The sequence below is a fragment of the Haemaphysalis longicornis genome, unplaced genomic scaffold (assembly GCF_048455015.1).
Source record: "Haemaphysalis longicornis isolate Haplotype H1 unplaced genomic scaffold, Haemaphysalis longicornis Haplotype H1 scaffold_1, whole genome shotgun sequence".
Taxonomy (NCBI): domain Eukaryota; kingdom Metazoa; phylum Arthropoda; class Arachnida; order Ixodida; family Ixodidae; genus Haemaphysalis; species Haemaphysalis longicornis.
In genome coordinates this window covers 254,107,040-254,129,268 of record NW_027526203.1, presented here as the reverse complement: position 1 = coordinate 254,129,268, position 22,229 = coordinate 254,107,040, and the positions used below count along the sequence as shown (strand labels likewise).

Sequence of the window (22,229 nt, the reverse complement as noted above, 5' to 3'; positions counted from 1 at the left end):
CCACAATAATGCAGATTTCGCGAAAGTTCCAGCTGTAATCGTTATAATAGCATAAATGTAGATAATAGGTCGAACGAAATTTTGAAACACTAGAAAAATAAAAAAATATGAAATATAATTACCGAAAATGGCGAACCGTGTAACGCACTGCATTTCTACCATATTGCGGATTTCGCGAAAGTTCCAAAAGTAATCGTTAGAATAAAGTAAATAGAGATAATTGGTCGAGTGAAATTTTGAAAAACTAAAATACCGAAAATATAAAAATACAGAAACTGACAAAACGTATACCGCAGGCATTTCTATAACAATTCAGACTTCAGGAAAGTTCCCCCTGTAATCGTTATAATAGCATACATGGAGATAATTGGTCGAACAAAATTTCGAAAAACTAAAAAAAAAATAAGAAAGAAAGAAATAATTACGGAAAATGGCGAACCGTGTAACGCGCTGCATTTCCACAATAATGCAGATTTTGCGAAAGTTCCAAATGTAATCCTTATAGTAACGTAAACCGAGATAACTCGTCCGGCGAAATTTTGAAAAACTAAGAAATCAGATAACTATTAAAAAATTACGGAAAATGCCAAAACGTATAACGCATGTCATTTCCACAATATTGAAGATTTCGCGACAGTTTCACCTGTAATCGTTATAATAGCGTAATTGGAGATAATTGGTCGGACAGAATTTAGAAAAAAGCAAAAATTTGGCTGGAAAAAACTCACACTCAAGGTAGGCGGCACAAGAATGCTACGCTATAATAGATAATTCTCTGAATTTCTGCAGAATTTTTTTCTGTAGTGGACGTGGTATTTCGTTTGCTATAGGAAATATCAAGCATCCATGAACTTTTTAAGAAAAAAACACTGCAAGTGTCACGGATGTATTGATTTTCTGCCTCATATTTTCGTGATGTTGTCTTCTTGTTCAACAACATTGACAAGTATGAACATTGCCACCGGACGTAGACGCTTAGATTTGGCTGTGAGTATATAAACCTATTGCGCAACGTTTGCGTCACTTTGGGTGGGTGGCTGAATCGAGTTAGAGACAGAAACAACCGGTGAACTAATTTTGTAGTAGCTTATTGCCCATCCCATAGAGTTGTGCAGTGTGTAGAATGACCATCTTTCTTGAAAACTGATTGGATAATTCTGTTTTCAGGGCAGCGCTGTTACCACTAGGCGCTGCGGCTTGGTATGTGGGTTTTAATAAATTCTCTGTTCACACAGTAAGATGAACAGGCATACAGACACACCAAAATTTCTTTGTTCAAATAGCCCAAGAAAGTCTAGAGTCTTTCAAAACAGTCGCCGTTAAGCGCCTTGTCACTGGGGCACGCCGCATACGCACTGCGCACGTGGCGGGCCCAGGTGGCGGCCTCATTAGCGTGTTTGGGCCTTGTAACTGTTCTGAAGGACTCGCAGCAATCCAGTGTACCCGAAAGAATTCGTGACGCCAGGCTGTGGACCACGTTAGCCTCCTCGAAGAGGATTCTCGGTTGCAGACGGGGCACTCTAACCCAACTCACTATCTCACTATCACAACGACGAATCAACGAATAAGCAATGCAACGAATCAGTGAATGCAAAAGCAACGGAAAGCCTCAGAATTAGCTCCCAGGGGCGGCAACTCTCACGGTAGTTGTGCACAGTGCAGTTGTAAACACCTAATAGTCGTAAAAAAGTGTGCACAACTAGTGTAGTTGCGTACAGTGTGTTCTTTTTTCTTGGCAGTCCCATGGGCGACAACGAGGACCCGCCGGAGTACCAACGGCCGACACCAACGGCCGACCCGCCGAAGTACGTCGTCGAACGCATCCTTGACAAAAGGGTCAGGAACGGACGCGCCCAGTACCTGTTGAAGTGGTCCGGCTACCCATGGTAACTTGGTTTCCATCCAGTCTTGCCTATTAGAAATTTCCTGGAGACTTCAAGGTGCTGGCGAGACGAGTCTTATAGCCTAAGCATTTACCGGCGAGCCTCCACAGACTTCGTAGCTTTGTTTTTGAGTTTCAAATTGCTGCCTCTAAACATGTTCACTGTGTAAGTTTACGCAAAAGCGCCGTTAAAGTCTGAGACTTAAACTCTGAGAATTCCAGCAGTGTAGTTGCAGATGGGTGTTCTGGTGATAGTCGCGGGTGAGACACGTTTGCTTTGGGTCATTTCAAGCCAAAAGCCGCAGGTCTGCGCTCGAAATTCTCCAATTTTTCTAAAAAAAAAATTGTTTTTGATTTCCGCGTTTCCGAAAAACCCTGGCTGTCGTTTTGCGCACTAAATGTTCTTCTTCCACAAGTGAACCCTTTAAAGACAGGGTGCTTGTGAAAACTGCGTCAACTTAGGAAATTTATCTTAAACATTCTGAACAAGGCGCAAAAGTGAAACTCTGGTTATGGCGGCACGTGTGTTTCCTGTTCTCTTAGATCAATTCAAATTAAATGTCATCAAAAGGTATTTTACCCTTGTTTTGCTGAAAGAAAGTAGCTAAATTTTTTTACAAAGATCTTTGGCAACGTGGAGAGAACCGCAAAAATGTGATTGTTCCCTCTGTCATAGGAACTGGTAAAACACGAAAGTGAAATGTGCCTTCACAGTAGCAGTCGAATGTTTATTGTGCATCGACATGAACTTGCACGTCGCTGTTTATATTTCGTCGGTACGGCACCGTTAGACGCATCAACGTTGGTCACTGGATTGCACGCGTCGGAGCACTGCGTAAATCCGACTCAAACCAAAGGCGCTCGCAAACCGCCCGTGCGAACGAAACCAAAGGGGTTGTCAGCGAATCGTTTGGTGAACACACGGTCGTGTCACGTCACTAGCGCGGTATCCGCAAGTCGGCTTCTCCGCAGCTTACACAGCGCGTCCCTCGTACACGTAGGCGCTGGCATCGAGGCGCCAACTGTCGGCGCTGATGCACTGCTTGCTTCGCCTCTCCTAGATGGCAGAACCATTTTACAGGAAGGCTATAAGGCACGTTTGGCGCTTTGTTCATGCGTCTGTTGATAATCAAGCGCAGTCGGGAGAGCGTTTCGTGCCTCCCGTTGCGGCGAAAGAGCTCGTGGCTCGAATCCCTGCACCGCCGCGTCGCCGCGTCAATCGAAGTTTTTCTGGCGATGTCATTTCCGTGACGGATAAGACGTCAGTTAGATCTTAGTGGACCCCGGAATAAAACACTTTCCTGTTAAACAAAGTTTCAGTTGTGATTACTTGTTGTAGTTTATTTGATTACTCAGCAGTCATGCAAGCATTGCGGAATCAGGGTGTAGACGAGCATTACGTTAGAATACTAGAGGAAATCTACAATGGGTCGACAGCTACCATAGTCCTCCATAAGGAGAGCAGTAAAGTACCTGTAAGGAAGGGCGTCAGACAAGGAGACACAATCTCTACAATGTTTACAGCATGTTTACAAAAGTTTTCAGAACATTCGATTGGGAACAGGGGGGCATAATACCTCAGTAACCTCAGATTTTCTGATGATATTGCCGTGTTAAGTAACTCGGGGGACGAATTGCAAAGCATGCTCACTGCACTGGACAAGCAGTGTAGAACCGCGGGCCTGAAAATTAATAAAACGAAAGTAATGCTCAATAACCTCGGGACAGAACAGCGGTTTGAGGTAGGTGGCGGGGCAGTGGTAGTGGTAAGTTTATATATCTACTCAAGCAAAGTAGTGATGCCGGATCCCAACCACGAGACAGAGATAATTAGAGGTATAAGAATGGGGTGTAGTGCATTCGGCAGGCAGTCTCAGATAATCAGTGGCACCCTACCATTGTCCCTGAAGAGGAATGTGTATAACAGCTGCATCTTTCCGGTACTCACGTACGGGGCAGGCTCACTAAAAGGGTTCAACATTTAACTGAGGACGACTCAGCGAGCAATGGAACGGAAGATGACATGTGCAACGTTAACTGAAAGCACAATAAGAGAGCTGAGTGGGTCAGGGAACAAACCCGTGTTAAGGACATACTAGTAGAAATTAGGACGAAGGAATGGGTGTGGGCAGGGCATATAATGCGAAGGCAAGATGGCCGTTGGTCATAACGGGTAACAGAGTGAATCCCTGGAGAAGGCAAGCGTGGCAGGGGGCGGCAGAAAGTTAGATGGGCAGATGCGATCAAGAAGCTTGTGGGGATAAATTGGTCGCAGTTAGCACAGGGTCGGGATAATTGGGGAGGTCGCTGCCCTGCAGTGGGCGTAGACGGGCTGATGATGATGAAACACCATGTTCAGTCTGCTTCACCCGGCACTAGCTGTTGGCCTGGTCACTTGAGTTCAACCTCCAACTCCTCTTCCATTCAGTGAACATTGCTTTCGCACGGGGCATCCTGCGGAATGATTCCCTTGGCATCGAATTGTGGACTGGGCACTGTCCGTGTGACCACGAGACTTTTAAAGCTGTAAATCACTCTAGGATGGCTTACACTAAGATGCGTATAACTGGGTGCCCAAATTTCCCATAAAAGTTTTCTTCATCTCGATGTCCTTGGTCTGAGTTCATCATGCTGACATTGATCTCTGGCCGTTTCTTAGTTCGGAGTGCACTTGGGAGCCGGAAGAGAACCTCGACTGCCCGGACCTGATGAAAAAATTCGAGAAAAGGATGGCGAAAAAAGAACATGGTTGTCCCTCCGACAGCGACTTCACCGATGACACCTCAGAGGAAGAGATGGCAGATGAGGATGATGATGACAGCGAGGATTTTGATCTGGAGTATGAAGACGAGGAGTCTGAAGAGACGGAGTATGAAGAGGTGGAAGGCACGCTCTTGTCATCTGAGGTAAGAGACGATCGACCCACGTTGCCGCATTGCGGTACTTTCTGAGCATATCGGTTCTGTACCGTTGCAGGTACTCACGGCAGATGTGCGAGATAACTGATTTCCGTGAATTCCGATCTTTAGGGCCCAGAACCACAGTTCCGGCTTTTTAACGTTAGTGTCATTCAGAATGTCGTCGTCGTTTTTTTTTTTTTTTTTCGATCTCTTTAGTCGCAGTCGCCATGTTGCGAGAACAGTTCAGATTGACGTAGCCGAGCACTAAAACATTTTATTTCCTGCGTCTGTCCGTAGTTTTTCGGGTCCTTGCCGCAGCTTCAGAGCTTTCCTACTTCCATTGCACTCTTCTATTCTCACTCTATGATTATGACGCTGGTGTCTCGTAGCAAAAGAAAGCCCCGTTCTTTTTCGCGACGATACTGCCCTTTTAAATTGACACTTTGGTAACGCGCCAGATACCCAAAAGTGAAACAGAAAAAAAGGGCACGGTGCAACCTTTAGGCATAGCAGCATGCAAATGGACAATGCAGTGGCATCATCACCGTTGTCAGTGGCCAGACCAAAGCAAGCAGCAGAATCGCAGGCGAACGAACCAGACGTTGGAATTGAAGGAGGACTCCCTGGTGGGCTCAATGTTCTAGGCGATTCCGAGGGTTTGTGAAGCCTGTCATTAGGACGGCGAGGACCCAGGTGCTCTGCGGGCATTGTTGGAGGACGTCCAGACACCACGCCGCCACCGGCAACGCCGTTCCGTAGCCTTAACTTTTTTTTTTCACAAATCTTCAAACCCCAGGCCTAGCCCCCCTCCCCCCCAATTGTTCCCCTTTTACGAGAAGCTGCTTGGCTGCCTGAAAAGTCCTGACCCTGAGACCCAGCGTATACTGGAGAAGAGAGTCTGGACTGCCAGTCAAGACCAGTGCGTCCCGCACTATTGAGGCTCCCACAGGGCGTCCCTTATAACAGCGACACAAACGCACCTCAAATAAACATTTATTCCTCCTCCTCCATCTCCTCCACGGCCAGGGTGGTGGAGGAGGTGGAGATGCCTGGCTCATCGCGTCGTCAAGCAGCAGCAACCATGATCCGTCGCGGATACTTGTGGCAAGTTTCTCATGGGCGCTTCCCTTGCACGAGTCGTCGTTGAACTCACATGTCGTGAGACACTTGTACGATTTCTATCTCTTCCGGGACTCGAACGAAAAAATTCCCCCGTATTTCCCCGAGGGGGAGAATGTGAAAGTGCGAATGCACGGTTGTCGGCCCGCTTGCGGCGCTTGCGCTCGGCCCCCGCAGCCCACCGCCTCGCCGCCTTCTCTTCCATCTCTTCCATCGGGTTTGTAGTATCACGTGTACACCACGCAGTTATCAAGCCGCTATAACGCCGCTGAGTCGCCAACGCACGCCGCTGACGACGTAGTTTGAATGCGTTAAAGATATAAGGCGCGTTACTGACAATATCAGCGTCGCGTCCGTGGCTTATTCGGTAGAGCGTCGGGCTGCGGCCCGCAAAGTCCTCGGATCGAAACCTGCGCCGGATGCTGTTTCTTCTTTAAATATAGAGGAGCACTGCGGACGCCGACGCCGCCGCCGCCGCCGACGCCGGCGGTGGATGGTTTGGGGTCGCTTATAAAGTGCATTCGCACTTAAAATGTTAGGAGTAACACTCTGGGACAGGAAACGAGCTACTTGGATCGGAGAACAGAGTAGAGTAGGTGATGTCACAGTTGAAATTAAGGGAAAGGAATGGATTTGGGCTGGCGTGTAGTGAGACGAACCGACAGCCGGTGGACAATTAGGGTAACCGAGTTGATACCAAGGGACTGACATAGAAGAAGGGTAAGGTAAATAACGCGATGGAGGGATGAGATACGGAACTTTGGGGGAGGTAATGTGTGGACTCGAGCAGCGCAGGACAGGAGCGCTGGGAGGTGAATGGGAGAGGCCTTCGTTCTGCAGTGTACCCAAATAGGCTGATGATAATGATGATTTTCCGGGACTATTATACTCGTGTACAACTTAAAAACGGCAATGGAACTAGCCGCTGTGCCTCATCACCGCAGCCCGCAGCCGGATGTTACTCCGCGGGGCGCAAGTATTTTGTTCATGGCACAAGCCGTTTCTGTGACTTTTTGCATATAACACTACTCCGGCGACGACAAACTACGTGTGAAAGGGCAGTCGATATCACGCATTCATAGCAATCTCCGTTCAAAACGCGCGCGCCCGTTGACACCCGGCTCCGTCGCTTAGGAACTTTTTCGCGAGTACAGTCACCCTTTCCTTCAGGTTAGTTTCTTTTCCACCGAACTCTCGCTCCTAGCTTTTGCTATGTTTCCTTTTGCTGGTCGGCTTTCAACCTTTTCTTTATGTCTTGTCGTGCATAGATGTTCTTTGTACCTATTTGTATGAAATCCGCGTCGCGTTCTTTTACTCCTGACTCCAACCATCTTGCCATGGCTCCTGCCGCAACTTTAGTGCCATCACGGCAACGAAAGCAAGCTGTAAACATTGTCCATTGCACTTAGCAGCTTAGAGTGTATAATGCGTAGTTCACGTTCCAATTTTTTACCTGCTGGTGAACACTTCCTTTTACCTAGAAGAGCAGTTGGAAAGTGCCTCTACCGTCGCAACATCCTCCCCGCCTATTTGCTGACATCGGCCGTGATGAAACGCTGGTAAGTGCCGATCGCTGCACTTAGCAGAGTACTTGTTCGTTTAAAATGCCAACTCGGGCTTGTAAAAACAAAAAACGATGTCCGAAGACACCTAAGCACATCTATCGAGTTGTGCGTACGAAAGCATTATTTGAAATCCAACTGCAGTGCGTGCCCTTTCGAGCGGGAGTGTTTACGGCGCTGCTCAGCTCGCATTACAGAATGGTCCGTGAACCTCAGAGGGAGCTGCTTTTGTTTCCGGCCAGTCCCACTGGGTGGCGTTGTTTGAGTTAGGGTGGTTATAGGGGAAGCGATAAATTGGCTGTGAGCTTCTGACTCGTCATTGAACCCATCCCCTTGGGTGGGTATCTGAGAACTGTGCGTATGTTGACGATGAAAGCGGCGTGACCTTATTGGCTGATACAGCTGAGCAGGTATGTTATGCTTATGTTACAACAAAGCTGTCCGTGGCTGTTATCCAGCAGATCGTCTCCGGCAACAGGGTGATGTAGAGAAGAATTGCATGCGAGTGGAGCGCCACGTTGCGGCGCCCACTCAAACCCCCGGGATCGTTAAACTGTGCACCACGCGTTCAGCGTGTAGAAAAAAAAATCATAAAAAGTTAAAACGGTTTTTCGCCTTCATATTTAGTATAGGACGGCTTATATTTCCTCTGAAAACATGTTCCCAGCACTGCACGTTCGTTTAGAGGTGAAGCCTACTTTAAGGGGATTGTTGTGACCTTGGTCTTCATACTGAGATGGCTGTCCCGTATTGAGTGTTGCACAGTGCAGCACGTCCGCTTTCGGAGGGGGTATCACTACAGAAAGTTGCTCTAACTCTTGTTTGATTGAAATTACCCGTAAACAGATTATATGAGAATTAGGCGCTAAGTAACATTACGCTAAGAATTATTTACGTTTCAAAACTAAATAGTTCGCACTGCGCAGTGAAGTTGTAAATATTGAAGATTTCTGCTTCAGTACACGGGCTTCTACGGGAGTGGAATGAACAACCAAATCTTTGTCCGATGGAATAAAACTCCAGTTTGTCCAAGTTTCATTCAGGTAATTAACCAGGAAGCAGGCTCAATCGCGAACCACACACAAATGTAATTTCCTTTGTGCACTCCTTGGACTACGACACAGTCAAAGTAGAGTGTCGCTCACATTGGGGCTCGGCACCAAAGCTTACTGGTGATCCTTCTTCACAGAGTGGAAAGTCGCTGAAGTTTTCCAACTCAATTCCTTTTCAATTCAAACCCTACAGAAGGTTCTGTTTGCCATTGAGCAAACAGAACCTTGAGGCTTGAGAACATTGAGGCTCATTGAGCAAAACGGTCACGTACGTCTACAGTAAAAATACAGTAACACTATGTTTATTCAGACCTGAAGGAATATTTTAGTACATTTCCCACAGCCATATGTTCCCAACATTCAGATATGCGTTATAAGGTGTATTCACAGAGCACTCGGTCGCTCGGCGGCGCTACCTGCGCGGCGGCGCCGACTCCATTTGTGCGGTTGTGTTGTTCAGTGACGGCGCACGTACGGCAGGGCGACTAAAGTGGTTTGCTTCGCGCTAACTCGCTGTATTTGTTTATTTCTTGTGTTTCTTCGAACTACCGCGGCTGACGTTACATCCACGCGTGTCTCAAGTGTGATGCGGTGGTGTGTGGGACCACCGTGTCGCCCACGTTTGCGGCGGGCTTGTGGATTGTGCGAGAGGGTGCCCCGCATCGAGCTGAACGCGTGACCGTGTTTTCAACAGTTGCCTCCCGCTATGAAGCTGAGTGACTATGCGGAGGGGCTGGGGGGATACGATCGCGACAGGTACGTACGTACAAAATTAGAAGGTGCGGCGGCGACGAAGACTTGACCGATGACCTTCAACTGTTTCCAAGTGTGGACGAAGCTGACATTAGAGACTGCCTGGTTCATGGAACTAGCTTTGTAACTAGGGAGCAGTTGAAGGCCAATAAATCCTTGGACGCCCACAATTACCTCACCAGTCAGTGGCTTCGTTCAGTGCGTTCTCCTCAAAGTCGTGCATGATCACACTGTCGTCGTCGTCGTCGCAAAGGTGAGCAGTTTGCTTTCGTATCGCAGGCAGCCGTAAGTGTATCTCGGCCCGTCCTCTATTTTCTTGCTTTCAGGTTTGCCACTCGCAGGCATTCCGCGAGAAGTCGCTGATGCCGTGGTTGCTCGCGAAACGAGACGGTGAAGTGCTTCTTGCACATTGTACCTGCATGGCCGGCCTTGGAGAGGCCTACTCTCACATCGCAGCTGCGATTTTTTACGTTGAAGTACTCGCGCGACGCAGGGACGGGCGTTCTTGCACCGATGCGCTTGAAATTCTCGTCGTCCGGTCCGTTGCCTGTCAGGTTGCTGCAGCCGTAAACGTCACAGTTCACCATTTCGACGCAGAAACTGCTAATTACTTAGGCCAAGGCGTTAGCAAACCCACGACGCGATAGATCCTTCGCCTAGTCACTCAGCTTCATAGCGGGAGGCAAACTGCTGAAAGCACGGTCACGGTCACGCGTTCAGCTCGACGCGGGGCACTCTCTCGCACAATCCACAAGCGCGCCGCAAACGTGGGCGACACGGTGGTCCCACACACCACCGCATAACACTTGAGACACGCGTGGATGTAACGTCAGCCGCGGTAGTTCGAAGAAACACAAGAAATAAACAAATACAGCGAGTTAGCGCGAAGCAAACCACTTTAGTCGCCCTGCCGTACGTGCGCCGTCACGGAACAACACAACCGCACAAATGGAGTCGGCGCCGCCGCGCAGGTAGCGCCGCCGCGCGGCCGAGTGCTCTGTGAATACCCCTTATAGTAAAATTGCACTGAACAGGAGGAGGAGAAGGAGGAGAAAATTTTATTGAACGGTAAAATCGACCTGGTTAGTCGGCGGGGTCCTCAGTCCCAGAGAGAAGAGTAAGGCTAATTTTCCCTCAAGAGTAAGAGTAATTCCCCTCATCGATACCTTTATTTGATACCTCACACGCCTTAGTGGCGTCACATTGACTTTTAACCCAATTTTTAAATCACGTGACAACTCATGAATTTAACCAGGAAGCAATTTTTAATTCGTACTACGTGATTCCCTACATCGAGACCATTATTTGAATCCTCACAAGTGCTAGTGGCGTCACTATGACTTTTAACCCATTTTGTGAATCACGTGACTATTATCATGACTATAACCAGGAAGCAATTTTTAAATTGTCCCACGTGATTTCTCTCATCGAGACCTTTAATTTGGTACCTCACAAGCCCTAGTGGCGTCACATTGACTTTTAACCCAATTTGTGAACCACGTGACTATCTCATGACTATAACCAGGAAGCAATTTTTAATTTGTACTGGGTGATTCCCCTCATCGAGACCTTTAATTTGATACCTCGCAATCCCCAGTGCCATCATTTGGACTTTTAACCCAATCTAGGGCTCATGTGACTATCTCATGACTACAACCCAGAAGCTATTTTTTATTTGTCCCAAGTGATTCCACCTATCAAGACCTTTAATTTGATACCTCAGAAGCCGTGGTGGCATTACTTTGACATTTAACCCAATTTGTGAATCACGTGACTATCTCATGACTAAACCAGGAAGCAATTTTTAAATTTCGCACGAGATTCCTCTCATCCAGACCTTTAATTTGATACCTCACAAACACTAGTGGCGTCACATTGACTTTTAACCCAAATTATGAATCACGTGACTATCTCATGACTACAGTCAAACCCGTTTATAGCGAACTGCAATATGCACCGCGATTAGTTCGGTATATCCAATAGTTCGATATAGCCGAACCCGCCTTAACGAGCTCATTGTTACGACTTCGCAATCCGTGCCCCCCCCTCGCCAACTCCGGCACCCCTGCATGCAGAAACGAACACAGTAAAGTAGCCATTACCATACCCAAAATAATCTGTTTATTGCAATGAATAAAGCTACTTTGCGCATTAACTGCCTACTTCGCAAAACAAAAAGCGTGACTTTTGTTTTCACTCTCGTTTTGGCGGCTTCAACTAGCATAGCATTCTCTACACGAAACATTGTTTGCACTAGTTCGAGACCGCGTCCTCGAAAATCGAAGAAGCATTGGGGGAGCATATCGACTGCCGAAAGCGCTTCATTATAAGCGTCAGACGGCTTTCACTCGCGACATCATCGGGAACGTTGGCAAGCTCTTCCCACAGTTCACCGATGCTGCTGTCTTGGTCCGGCCTCGCTGACTGGGCGGGTTCCGTCGTGAGTCCCGCGCGTCGGAAACAGTTACGGAAAGTGTCGGGCGTCACATCGCTCCATGCGCGGCGCAATGTCTCAGTCGCGGCTCTTGCTCCGTGGTCGCGGCCAATCCACATCTCAATCGCCGCTCCGAGACCATGCATTTCGGCGGCCATTCTAGGCGCGCAGAGGTCGATATATCGGATGTGAACTTCGTTATAAGGAATATGTTTCCCATGTATTTTCGTAACTGAATTATTTTTGTTCGATATATAGCATAATTCGCTCTATCCGGGTTCGTTATAGCCGGGTTTGACTGTATAACGGGGAAGCTATTTTTGATTTCCTTTATCGAGACCTTTAATTTGGTACCTCACAAGACCTGGTTACATCAATTTGACTTTTAACCAAATCAATGACTAACGAATAATGAATTAAGTACCTATACTAGGCAATTAATTAAACCGAACGCGTGTCGCCCGGACCTAATTTCTGACAAAAAAATGTGAGTTTCGTATGACGAATATCACGTTAACGAGAGGTACAACACGGAAGCACGCGTTCTCCACGCGTACACGCCAGGGCATGTCCCGACCTTTTTTGCGATTTTCTTCCGCAGGTGGCGCTGTTGAACGCGCCAACAGGCTTCCAGAAGCGCTAGGATTTAAGGGTATCGCAGAAGAAGTTAACTTCAAGGTAGTCGAGGGGACGAAAAGAAGATTAGAATGCTGGTGGACGAAAAGCAGAGAGGGGAATATTGCCTAAGACAGTTACCACCTGTAACAAAAAAAAAAGTATTTTGTGCCTAATAAGCTTTTTGTGTCTGCCCTAAGCAGCGCTAGTATTAAACCAAGAGTGTAAAACATAATTATGTTAGTCCTTTTTGGTGAGATGACATGTCATCACCCCGATACAAAGGCGAACCCAATAGAAATCATCAGTCATCATCATCATCAACCGCGCCACCTGTCCCGCGTTCGGGCCCGTATTGGGTTTCGAGAGTTAGGAATTCTGGCAGTTTCCCCTAAAAGTTCGAGTAAGTGAGCAATTTAAATACTATGATTCATACCCATGACACCATCCTAGAATTCAGTATAGGAATTAGGCGAGAGTTAGATTGTCACGTTACTCCTTTATTGCGCAGTTCTTAGGTCGTCTGCTTAAACTGGTCACGTAGCCTATCTCATCTAACTTGGATGAAACTACACTGCGCTGGATTTGTAGTGGTTGCCAAATAAATTACAAAGCGCTGGCATGTGTTCTGCACTGCGTGGGTCCTGGATTATATTGGTTGGCGCCTGGATTATGTTGGTTGGCACCTGGATTATATTCACTGGCGCTGGGATTATATTCACTGGCGTTTGGATTATATTGAGCGGGAAATCCTGTAGATCTGACCGCAGCAAAAGCTGGTCAACATCATTTTGTATTTCTCGATAAAGGACGCAGTCGTCAGCGTAGAGATGGATACAAGATGAAACGCACTTCGGAAGGTCATTAATATATATTAAAAACCGTAGTGGACCTAAAACGGAGCCTTGTGGCACGCCTGAGGTTACATAAATCAAAGAGGAATCGTAGTTGTTTAGGGTAACGTATTGAAAGCGGTCAGTGAGTAAATATTCCAGCCAGGTTAATAATTTTGGATATATTTTCAGAGTGGAAAGTTTCAACAATAATAAACGGTGATCAACTTTATCAAAGGCTTTCGAGAAATCTAGAAAAACGCAGTCTACTCTGTATCTTTTGTCTAGTATGGTATGTAAATTGTGAGTAAAGAGCAGCAACTTTGTTTCGCATGAATATGAACGCCGGAAGCCATGTTGAGGTGAGACAAAAAACTAATCGGATTCGAGAAAACTGAAAAGTTGGGTGCACAATACGTGCTCCAATAGTTTAAGTTACGCTTGTTAACGAAATGGGGCGGTAGTTAAATGGAGAATGTTTGTCACCTGATTTTAACAGAGGGATCACCTTCCCGATTTTCCAATGCGTCGGAAGCGAACCTAATGATTGCTGAAAAATATTTGCTAAGAAGATGGATGAATACATTTTAGTTTGTTTTAGGAATTTTGAGGTAATGTTATCTGGCCCGCAGGACGATGACAACTTTAAGGATTCAATCAGCTTCACTATTCCGGCCGGTTCAATGAAAATAGAAAACATTGGAATAAAATCAGCCTGTGGAAAGCTGAGGCATTCATTGGCGGAACATGCGGGCGAAAAGAAATTTGAAAAGACATTGTTCAGCACTGACGGGCATTCGGTGAGAGGTATGGGCTGACTCGATTCATCGTTAAAAGAAATTGAGCTGTCTTCCTTAGCATTTACTATGTTCCAAAACTTCTTAGGATCCAGTGCCAACAACCTGGGCAGGCTATTATCAAAAAATTGTTTTTTACAGTCAGAAAGGCCTTTCAAATAATCTTCAGCAGCCTGATAAGCAGTGCAGCTTTCGTTCGTGTCGCTCCTTTTCGCGGTGCGAAGGAGGCGTTTTTTTTTTATTGTTTAGTCTCTTGAGATTATTACTGTACCAGGGCGTGTGAGCACGGGATCTAATACGTTTAATTGGAATATAGGCGTTAGTTAGCTCATCCACATATGCGCAAAACAATTCCCAGTTTTCTTGCGCAGTGCGCTGATCAACATTTGTTAGAAAAGGCTCCAAGTAAGCGCATAATTTTTCGTTTATAGCATCAAAGTCAGCGTTTTTGTAGTCACGGATTAGTTTCACAGTGCAGGGGTTGACGCTACTGCCTAGAATGGAAGAGAGAGAGAGAGAGAGAAACACCTTCATTAAAGCAAAGCATTCAAGCTCTACCAGTCAACAATTCTTTTGTGGCGTGCGGGACAACAAACTCCCAACGCGGCGGAGGCGGCGGCGGGTGGGGACGATGGCGGGGCTGAGGGTTTCACTCACGGAGCACACTGTAGATGGCGCAGCGAATTTACCCAGCGTTTCCCGCGCGGAAGTGCCTGCTCGCCGGCGGAGGCGTCGGCGTACGGCTTTGGCGTCTGCTTTAGCGAAGGTTGTTTCGGGCCTGTTTTGGTGCAGCTTCGCGTCCGTTGCCCGCTTCTTTTGCACGGCTTGATTGTTCGACAGCACGTTCAGGGTAACCCGTACCCGACGGAATTAAGTGGTCGCACGGGTAGCATACGTTGAGGATTGGTTTCCAGGTTGGGAAAACAAAATGCACAAAGCACAGACATCTGGCCGCTAGAGAAACACTACCTTTCGCGCACTGCTTGCCACGAATGGAACTCCGTTTTATAAATTGTTGAATACCCATTGGGTTGTGTTTTAAGATGTATTACAAAAGGCGAAAGTAGCAACTAGTTCTGATAAATAGCGATTATGAAAGCTCCCTCATCTTTCTCGCAATTCGCCAAGTGACTAAACTAACTAGTTTAAATCGGTATAAATGGGAATCACTAAGCTCACATGCCGAATTGTGTCGGTGTCTGCACTTGTGTCGCTCGGTGGTGTAGCGCCAAGCTAGCACATCAGGATGGCTAGATTCCGCTGTCTCACCGTTCGAAAAACGTTCCTCTCCGTTTTCTTTCTCCCGGGTCACAGCCGGGCTACAGCGGCAGTGTCCGCCGCTCTAGCCCGGCCGTGGCCGACGCTGCTGCTGCGTTTGGGACGCTGCCCACGCGAATTCCAGGCATGGGAAATTGTTGTGGGTGTCCTTTAAAACTGTGCCTTCCAACCACATTCACAGCGTGGATTGGAGCCAAATTTTTTTGCTCTTCTATAAAGGCTTCTGCGTTGTTATTATTTATTTATTTATTTATTTATTTATTTATTTATTTATTTATTTATTTATTTATTTATTTATACTGCAAGCTTTACAAAGCCCAATCAGGAGTGGCAATACAAGAAGAGGTACAAGAGAAGTATACACACGTAACTTTGGGAAAAACTAAAGTAAAAAAAAGCGCAGAGAAAAAAAACAGTATGAATATCGAAACACGAGTAAAAAATAACATCGGCAAAAAACAAAAAGACGTGATAGACGGGAAAATCAGACAACACGCAGGAACAATTTGAATACAGAATCCTCAGTTCGGGACAGTGGCACTTCGGCACAGATACACCTCCACGTTTTCTACTGATGAAAGTTCGGTTACGGGCAACAAATTCCATTCTTCAATGGTGCGAGAAAACAATAAAAACTGGAAAGTGTTAGCCCTGGCGAAAATTGGGTTAAAAAAGGTCATGGGTGTAACGGGTTTTTCTTGTTGAAAGGGGTTTGAGATACGCAGTACGGTCTAATCCAAATTTATTTGTGAAAAATTTGAGAAGGGACTTCAAGCGAAGGAATTTCCGTCTTAACTCCAGGGCAGGGATAAGATTTGTAACAGACTCGTGGCGATTGTATTTTGAGTAAATAAAATGTACAGCCCGTGTTTGGATTTTCTCGGTAGTATTGATGTTAGATCTGGTGCAGGGATCCCAGACTATACAAGCATATTCTAGTTTAGGTCTAATAAAGGTCTTAAATATGATAGGTCTTAAATAATAAAGGTCTTAAAGAAAGATGAATTTAGGTCTTAAAGATGAGAGGCAGCATCTTTAAGCTTATGCCTCAGCTGACAAAGCTTACGGAACCCTGAGCCGCAAGCGTTACTGGTGTGAGTGTTCCAGCTTAAATTGTTAGTAATTGTTACGCCAAGATATTTATATTCGCTAACTTCAACTAGGGTTGTGTTGGAAACAGAGTAGGATTATTTAAGCAGAAGGTTTTTTTTTGGTCATTCTGAGATAAACTGATTTTTGGTAATTTATTCTCATACTCATTTTGTGCACCAGGAAAGAATTTGTTCAGAGCAGAGTTTAGGGCGGCCTGGTCGTCAACAGAGTGAACTTTATTAAAAACAATATACAATCGTCTGCGAAAAGACGTATTCGTACAGGTTCGGTCACTACATCAACCATATCACTGCAATAAATAGGAAAGAGTAGGGGCCCAAGTACGCTCCCCTGGGGAACGCCGGCTGTAACCGGAAGGATATCGGTATTATGGCCGTTAACGTTCACATAGTGTTTGCGGCTAATTAGATAGGAGGAAACCCAAGACACAAGAAAAGCAGGAATACCTAAAACACGTAGTTTATGAATTAGTTTTTTCTGTGGAACGCAGTCAAGTGCTTTGCTGAAATCAAGAAATATGACATCTGCCTGGCCACTTTTATTTAGAGAGGATGCAAAAGAGTGAATTACTGTTCATAACTGGGTAACTCTAGACATGCCTTTACGAAATCCACGTACGAAGGGGGTCAAGATTTTGTGTTGTACAAGAATTCAGAAATACAAGTAGCAACAATATGTTCCAGAAGTTTACAGGCAGAAGAGACTATTGAAATAGAACGATAGTTGGGGACAATGGGAGGATCACCATTTTTGTAAACGGCAACAACGCGAGCTGTCTTGAAGTCAGGGGACGAGGTAGCTGATTTTAGGGAGGCCTGGAAGATAAGAACTAGGAAGCTAGACAGGGTTACTGCATGACGTCGGAGTAAAGCGTTTGGAATGCCATCGGGGCCAGCGGATGACTTAGTTTCTAACCTAAGAAGCATGTTCAAAACTCCTGAATACGAGATAACATAACATCAGTAGGAAAAGATACGCTGTCATTTTGGAGCGAATGAGAAGAATTTGAAAAAATTCTGGGAAAGTGGTTATTACAGTAATCGGCTCAGTTACAGTAATCAGTAATCAATTACAGTAATCAGCAATCAGTTATTACAGTAACAGGCCATCATGCGAGATGTGGCCAATATTTTTTTACGAACAGCAATAAAATTCCAGAATTTCTGTGGGTTATCTTTTGTGAAGCTGGGCAAAGTATTGTTGAAATAGTGCTCTTTGGAAATCTTTATTGCTTCCGACAGTGCTGCGCGAATATGGGCGAGTTTGGGAGAAGATTTGCATTTACAACGAAGACGTTTAGCCTTGCCTTTCACATGTATAATCGACCTCGTTATGCATGGTGTGCACTTGGCTGTTTTTGTTTTTTTTTTACTTTGCAAGGTATAAAATCGTCGATGCAGTGCAGGCGGATGTTCTTAAAGTTGTCCCGTGGTAAGAAAATTACGCCCACCTCCCCTCGCGGGAACCCTGGTGTGATGCGACGCTGAGGGGGGTTCAAGCGCAAGCAGAGAGCAACCGTCGACCGAAAGGCCGCCGGAGAGCGGCACACCGGTTATATGCGCAGCGCACCCGAAGGAGAGGAGACCGCGGACAGACAGAGTACTGCACATGCGCAGCACCGCGCGCAGCGCCGCCCACCGGCGGAGTGAGAGCGCGCTGGGCCGCACACGCTCTCACCTGGGCACCGCGCCGGCGCCAGTGCGTCTGCCGCGGCTATGACGCAACACAATCCAACACAATCCACTTTAATCCAATCCAATCCAAGTCAAGCCAATCCAATCGAATCCAATCCAATGCACCTCGCGAGAGATTGTTCACTATCGGAGAGGAGAGCGGGAGAGTGGCTGCGGACAACAACGGACGCACGCGGACAACAACGGACGCACGCAGGAAGGACAGGGCCGCCGACAAGAGATGCTCTGAGCGTCGCATCTAAAATCAAAAAGATGTTTTTCAAGATATTCTACCACAGCTCTGTCATTCGCACGAGAAAAATCTTTCACATTTTTAAGCGATGGCACAATGTCAGAATTTTTCCAGCCAAGTTGAATGAAACTAATACAACTTTGTGATCCGATATTCCGGGCTCCACGGAAACCTCATATTCGATAGCTGAACGAGTATGAATTCAAGATCAAGTACAGCACATGAGTTAGTAGTAACACGAGTAGGCTGCAACGCTACTTGAGCAAGGATGTTATCAAGCATAATGCCAAGCATTAAGCTAATGTCGGCGGAAGAATGACAGTGCGAACGAAGGCTGCTCCAGTCAATACCAGGTAAGTTAACATCACCCGCAATAATCAATTTATGGCGGTTGAATTCCTGCATGTGGTTTTTCAACCTTCTAAGGAAATCAGGTTTAGATCCGGGTGGGCGATAAACCGCATATAATATAAAAACATGACCACTAAGAGTAATCTTGAGTCACAGCCATTCAATGTCCGGACATTGCATCAAGGGAATGACGTCGATGTGTTGTTTAACAATGACAGCAACACCGCCGCCTCTTGTGTCACGGTCCCTTCGAAATATTTTGTAGGCGGGGGGAGCAACATCTTCTAGGGTGGGGCTGCTGTTACTAGTCGTCCCCGAGGACTGCTTCAATGTGTTGTAGGAGGGCCTCCCAGTGCTCCTTTTCTGTTAACGTTAATGAGGAGGTGGACAAGTTTCGCTAACTGAGGACGAGTACCGGCCGGCGCTTCTCCTAGGCTTGCGGAGAGCGAGTTTGGGCTGTTTTTGTTGTTTTTCTGGGGGCCCGAGCCACTCCGGCCAAGTGCGAGGAGAAAGGGGAACGGGAGCCTGTGTATGTGTGCCTATGTTTGTACAATCTGCGCTGTCCCACATGTAGTGTTGGTTGTTAGGGTACCATGACCGCAGCGTGGGCAGCTAGGATGGCCAGGTTTATTTCTCTGTAGGGGATGATATGGGGTTGTGCGTAGGACACCTGCTTGAGGTCGGCGGATGCAACTCGTCTTCGATAGGGGCCAAGGGTTGGCATCTCAACCTGTGCGCAGCTCAACCAACTTTTGGTGCCTGGCTCTTCGTTCTTCGACGCTGCTGGTGTCGCATTCCTCTGGGAGCGCAATTGGAGGCTCAGACTCGTGGAAGAGAGTTTCGCGCGCAAGTCAGTGAGTCGCCACATTGCCTGGCACCCCTTGATGACCTGAGGTTCAGCGGAGTTCGAGCGAAAGTTCCGGTTGGGAGATTAGGTTGCGAGAATGTTGCGTGTGTGCGTGGTAACGCCGCAAACGACGCACGCCGGAGCCTGTTTTTTTTTTCTTTCTGCGAGATACTGACTCATCCGCAGACACGTTGGGCACTGTCATGGCGGTTTTCATTGTTGCAAAGAGAATAAATCACCTGCTAAACGTTTAAGTAAATATCATCTATACTCCGTACCTGCACCAGAAATCACCGCAACGAGCCCAGTCTATCTAACTGCGGCAAATGCTGTACTTTGGGGACAGCTCGACATAGCTTGTAGATGTGCCTTATTTATCGAATCCTCGACGCCAAATTCTTCTTTCTCTGGAGCCATTAAGGCCTCGAGAGTAGCGGAATGGCTTGACCCCACTGGTCGCCCGCAACGTTAGGCGGAGGAGACCGTACGCTTCTCGCCTTTGTCATCCATCCCGACGGACCGCCCCACATCACTCCTGGGCCACATCGGGCCACGTCCTCCCGCCTTTTCCTGTCTTCCACTGCGAGGCGTCAGCCGAGAGCGAAAAACTTCAAATAATTCAGATTTTCCGTCCCTTCCCTTCTGCTAACCCCGAGTTCACGCTGTCTAGCTAGCAACTTCCAGACCAGACCCGTCTGGGCGAGTCAGCTGTGCTGGTGAAGATATCACAGTGAATTCTGATGGAGTGTCCCACTCGCACCGAAACCAGTGCTCAGTGAAAAGTTTTCTTCCACCTCCTCAACACAGAACGACCGCATATGCTATCACTTGTAGCCTCCTTGGTTTTTGTTACCGAGGTGACGGATTTTACGGTTCGGCTAAAACTTTTGAGTTGTAACATGCTCATGCGTACTTGCACCTACCGCAGGCGAAGCCAAAGGTTCGCGGATTCGCCAGGGGCCTGGAACCGGAGCGCATCGTAGGCGCGACTGATGAGACTGGAGAGCTTGTGTTCCTCGTCGAATGGTGAGTGGCTCGACCAGAGCGCCCTCCCACTTGCAGGACTGGGATGAACAGAAGTCCCGCTGACCCATGCAATTTTACTAACAAGAGCGGGAACCCAACTGCTGCATGCTTTATTCAAGAAAGCATCAGTGAGGACCGCGAGCGCTGCTAAAGCATGGGTCGAGGAACCGTTGCAGCCCGAATATTGAGCGCCGGAAGACCAACCTTCCGCGATTCGCGGACAGCTTTGTCTTAGCAGGAACCGCAAAGACAACTTAGTTTTCCTTTGATTGGAAGGATTTGACGAATTTCATGACACCCCCTTCTTAAATAGACCTTATCGTGTATCGAAAATCCTGATGACGTATTTGGCGGAGCAGGCTTCTTTGTGAGTAATCCCACCAAAAAAAAAAATGTTTTTCTCTACTTCAGAGCACGAGAGACCGGTTTGCTGCGTCCTTGTCGTTGCGCCGGAATATTCGTAACAGGTTCGCAGATGCGAAGCTCGAAATCGCTCGAGGAACACGTGCAGACAATTATGTCGTTACGGTTAGTCAGGCTTGTCGGTGGGAATGAAAATTTTAACAAGTTTAGAGAGAATGTCCAGAGATGCTGAACATTCCTTGTGGCCTTGGTTCTCGAAACACAGGAAAGGCAGCAAGAGGAGAGACCTGGTTCCGGCCCGGGAGGCCAACGTGAAGTGTCCCCAAGTGGTGATCAAGTTCTACGAAGAGCACCTCGTCTGGAGGAGCTAGGGCCAGCCCTCCCAAAGAAGTGGTGGAGGAAGAGGGTGACTACGCCGACGGTGACGAAGCTTGAATCAGCGTACCATGTGCGGTTTTGTGTCATACTGTTTTCAATGTTGGAGTTAATAAAGCTGAGTAGGAGGAGAAGGCGGAAAATCTTTAATTTGCAGACGGTGTGGTGGTTACCTCAGTCCAGGCACTCCTGCACATTTGCCGCTGTCCGGGCTCGAAAGACCAGAGTCTCCTGGTCGTCCTACCGTGAGCTCGTCAGTGCGTCCCAACACATCTCATTGTTGTGAGCAGGGTTGTTCGCCGCAGTGCAAACCAGAGAGTGGCTGGCTGTTGCGGCAAATCTCAAGGAAGAACGGAAAATACCACTGACATCATCAAGCGTTTTCAGCGGCTGATCCGTCCCAACAACCCCGTGACAAATAAAGTTTCCACCTACCTACCCCGTCCACCCAAACACACCTACCCACCCGCCTACCTTACCTTACCCTACCCTACCTACCTTAACTTACCCTGTCTGTCTGTCTGTCTGTCTGGGGGGAGGGGGTGACAACAGACAGACACCAAATTTTTACTTTAGGTAACCCAAGAAAGACTAACGTCTTTGCTATGTAATACAAGTTTCCTTTTACCGCGTCTCGCTCTGAAACAATCATTGTAAGCTCAATGGTATAGCGACTTAGTGCGATAATGGCCATCTTGCCTGGTGCCTTTATTCTTCGTCTTCAGCTTGTCCTGTAAGGTTGACTTCTCGACGCCACTTGGAGCGCTGCGAGGGAGTCCACGCACTACAACTTGCTTTATGCCAGTTCTCCCGGGAGCACGCTCTCCGATCCCCGCTCAGTCAATCGTAGCGTTGCTTAGTGGGCTCTAAATTCCCCTCTTTTAGACTGAACAAAAATGTGCAGCCCAGAGGTAAGTTCAGCCTCTCCGGCTGTCGGACCATGTCTTGTGTGGTGGTATTGGTGGCTACACCTCGGGATTCGCGTCGCAGCAACGAGACAGGC

The 22,229-nt window shown here is 47.2% G+C and overlaps 2 protein-coding genes across 6 annotated transcripts in view; one reads left to right on the top strand and one right to left on the bottom strand.

The window, feature by feature from the left end:
• LOC144144408 (lysosomal alpha-mannosidase-like) overlaps positions 1–22,229 on the bottom strand; it is a 225,508-nt gene that overhangs the window by 133,733 nt on the left and 69,546 nt on the right. The gene's annotated exons all lie outside the window — the stretch shown is intronic.
• On the top strand, positions 1,390–21,484 carry LOC144174689 (chromobox protein homolog 1-like). The gene is made up of 5 exons (XM_077703512.1): positions 1,390–1,886; positions 4,542–4,788; positions 5,809–5,886; positions 20,391–20,488; positions 21,117–21,484. The coding sequence occupies exons 1-5, from the start codon at positions 1,744–1,746 to the stop codon at positions 21,220–21,222; spliced, it is 672 nt and encodes a 223-aa protein (XP_077559638.1). The 5' UTR covers positions 1,390–1,743; the 3' UTR covers positions 21,223–21,484.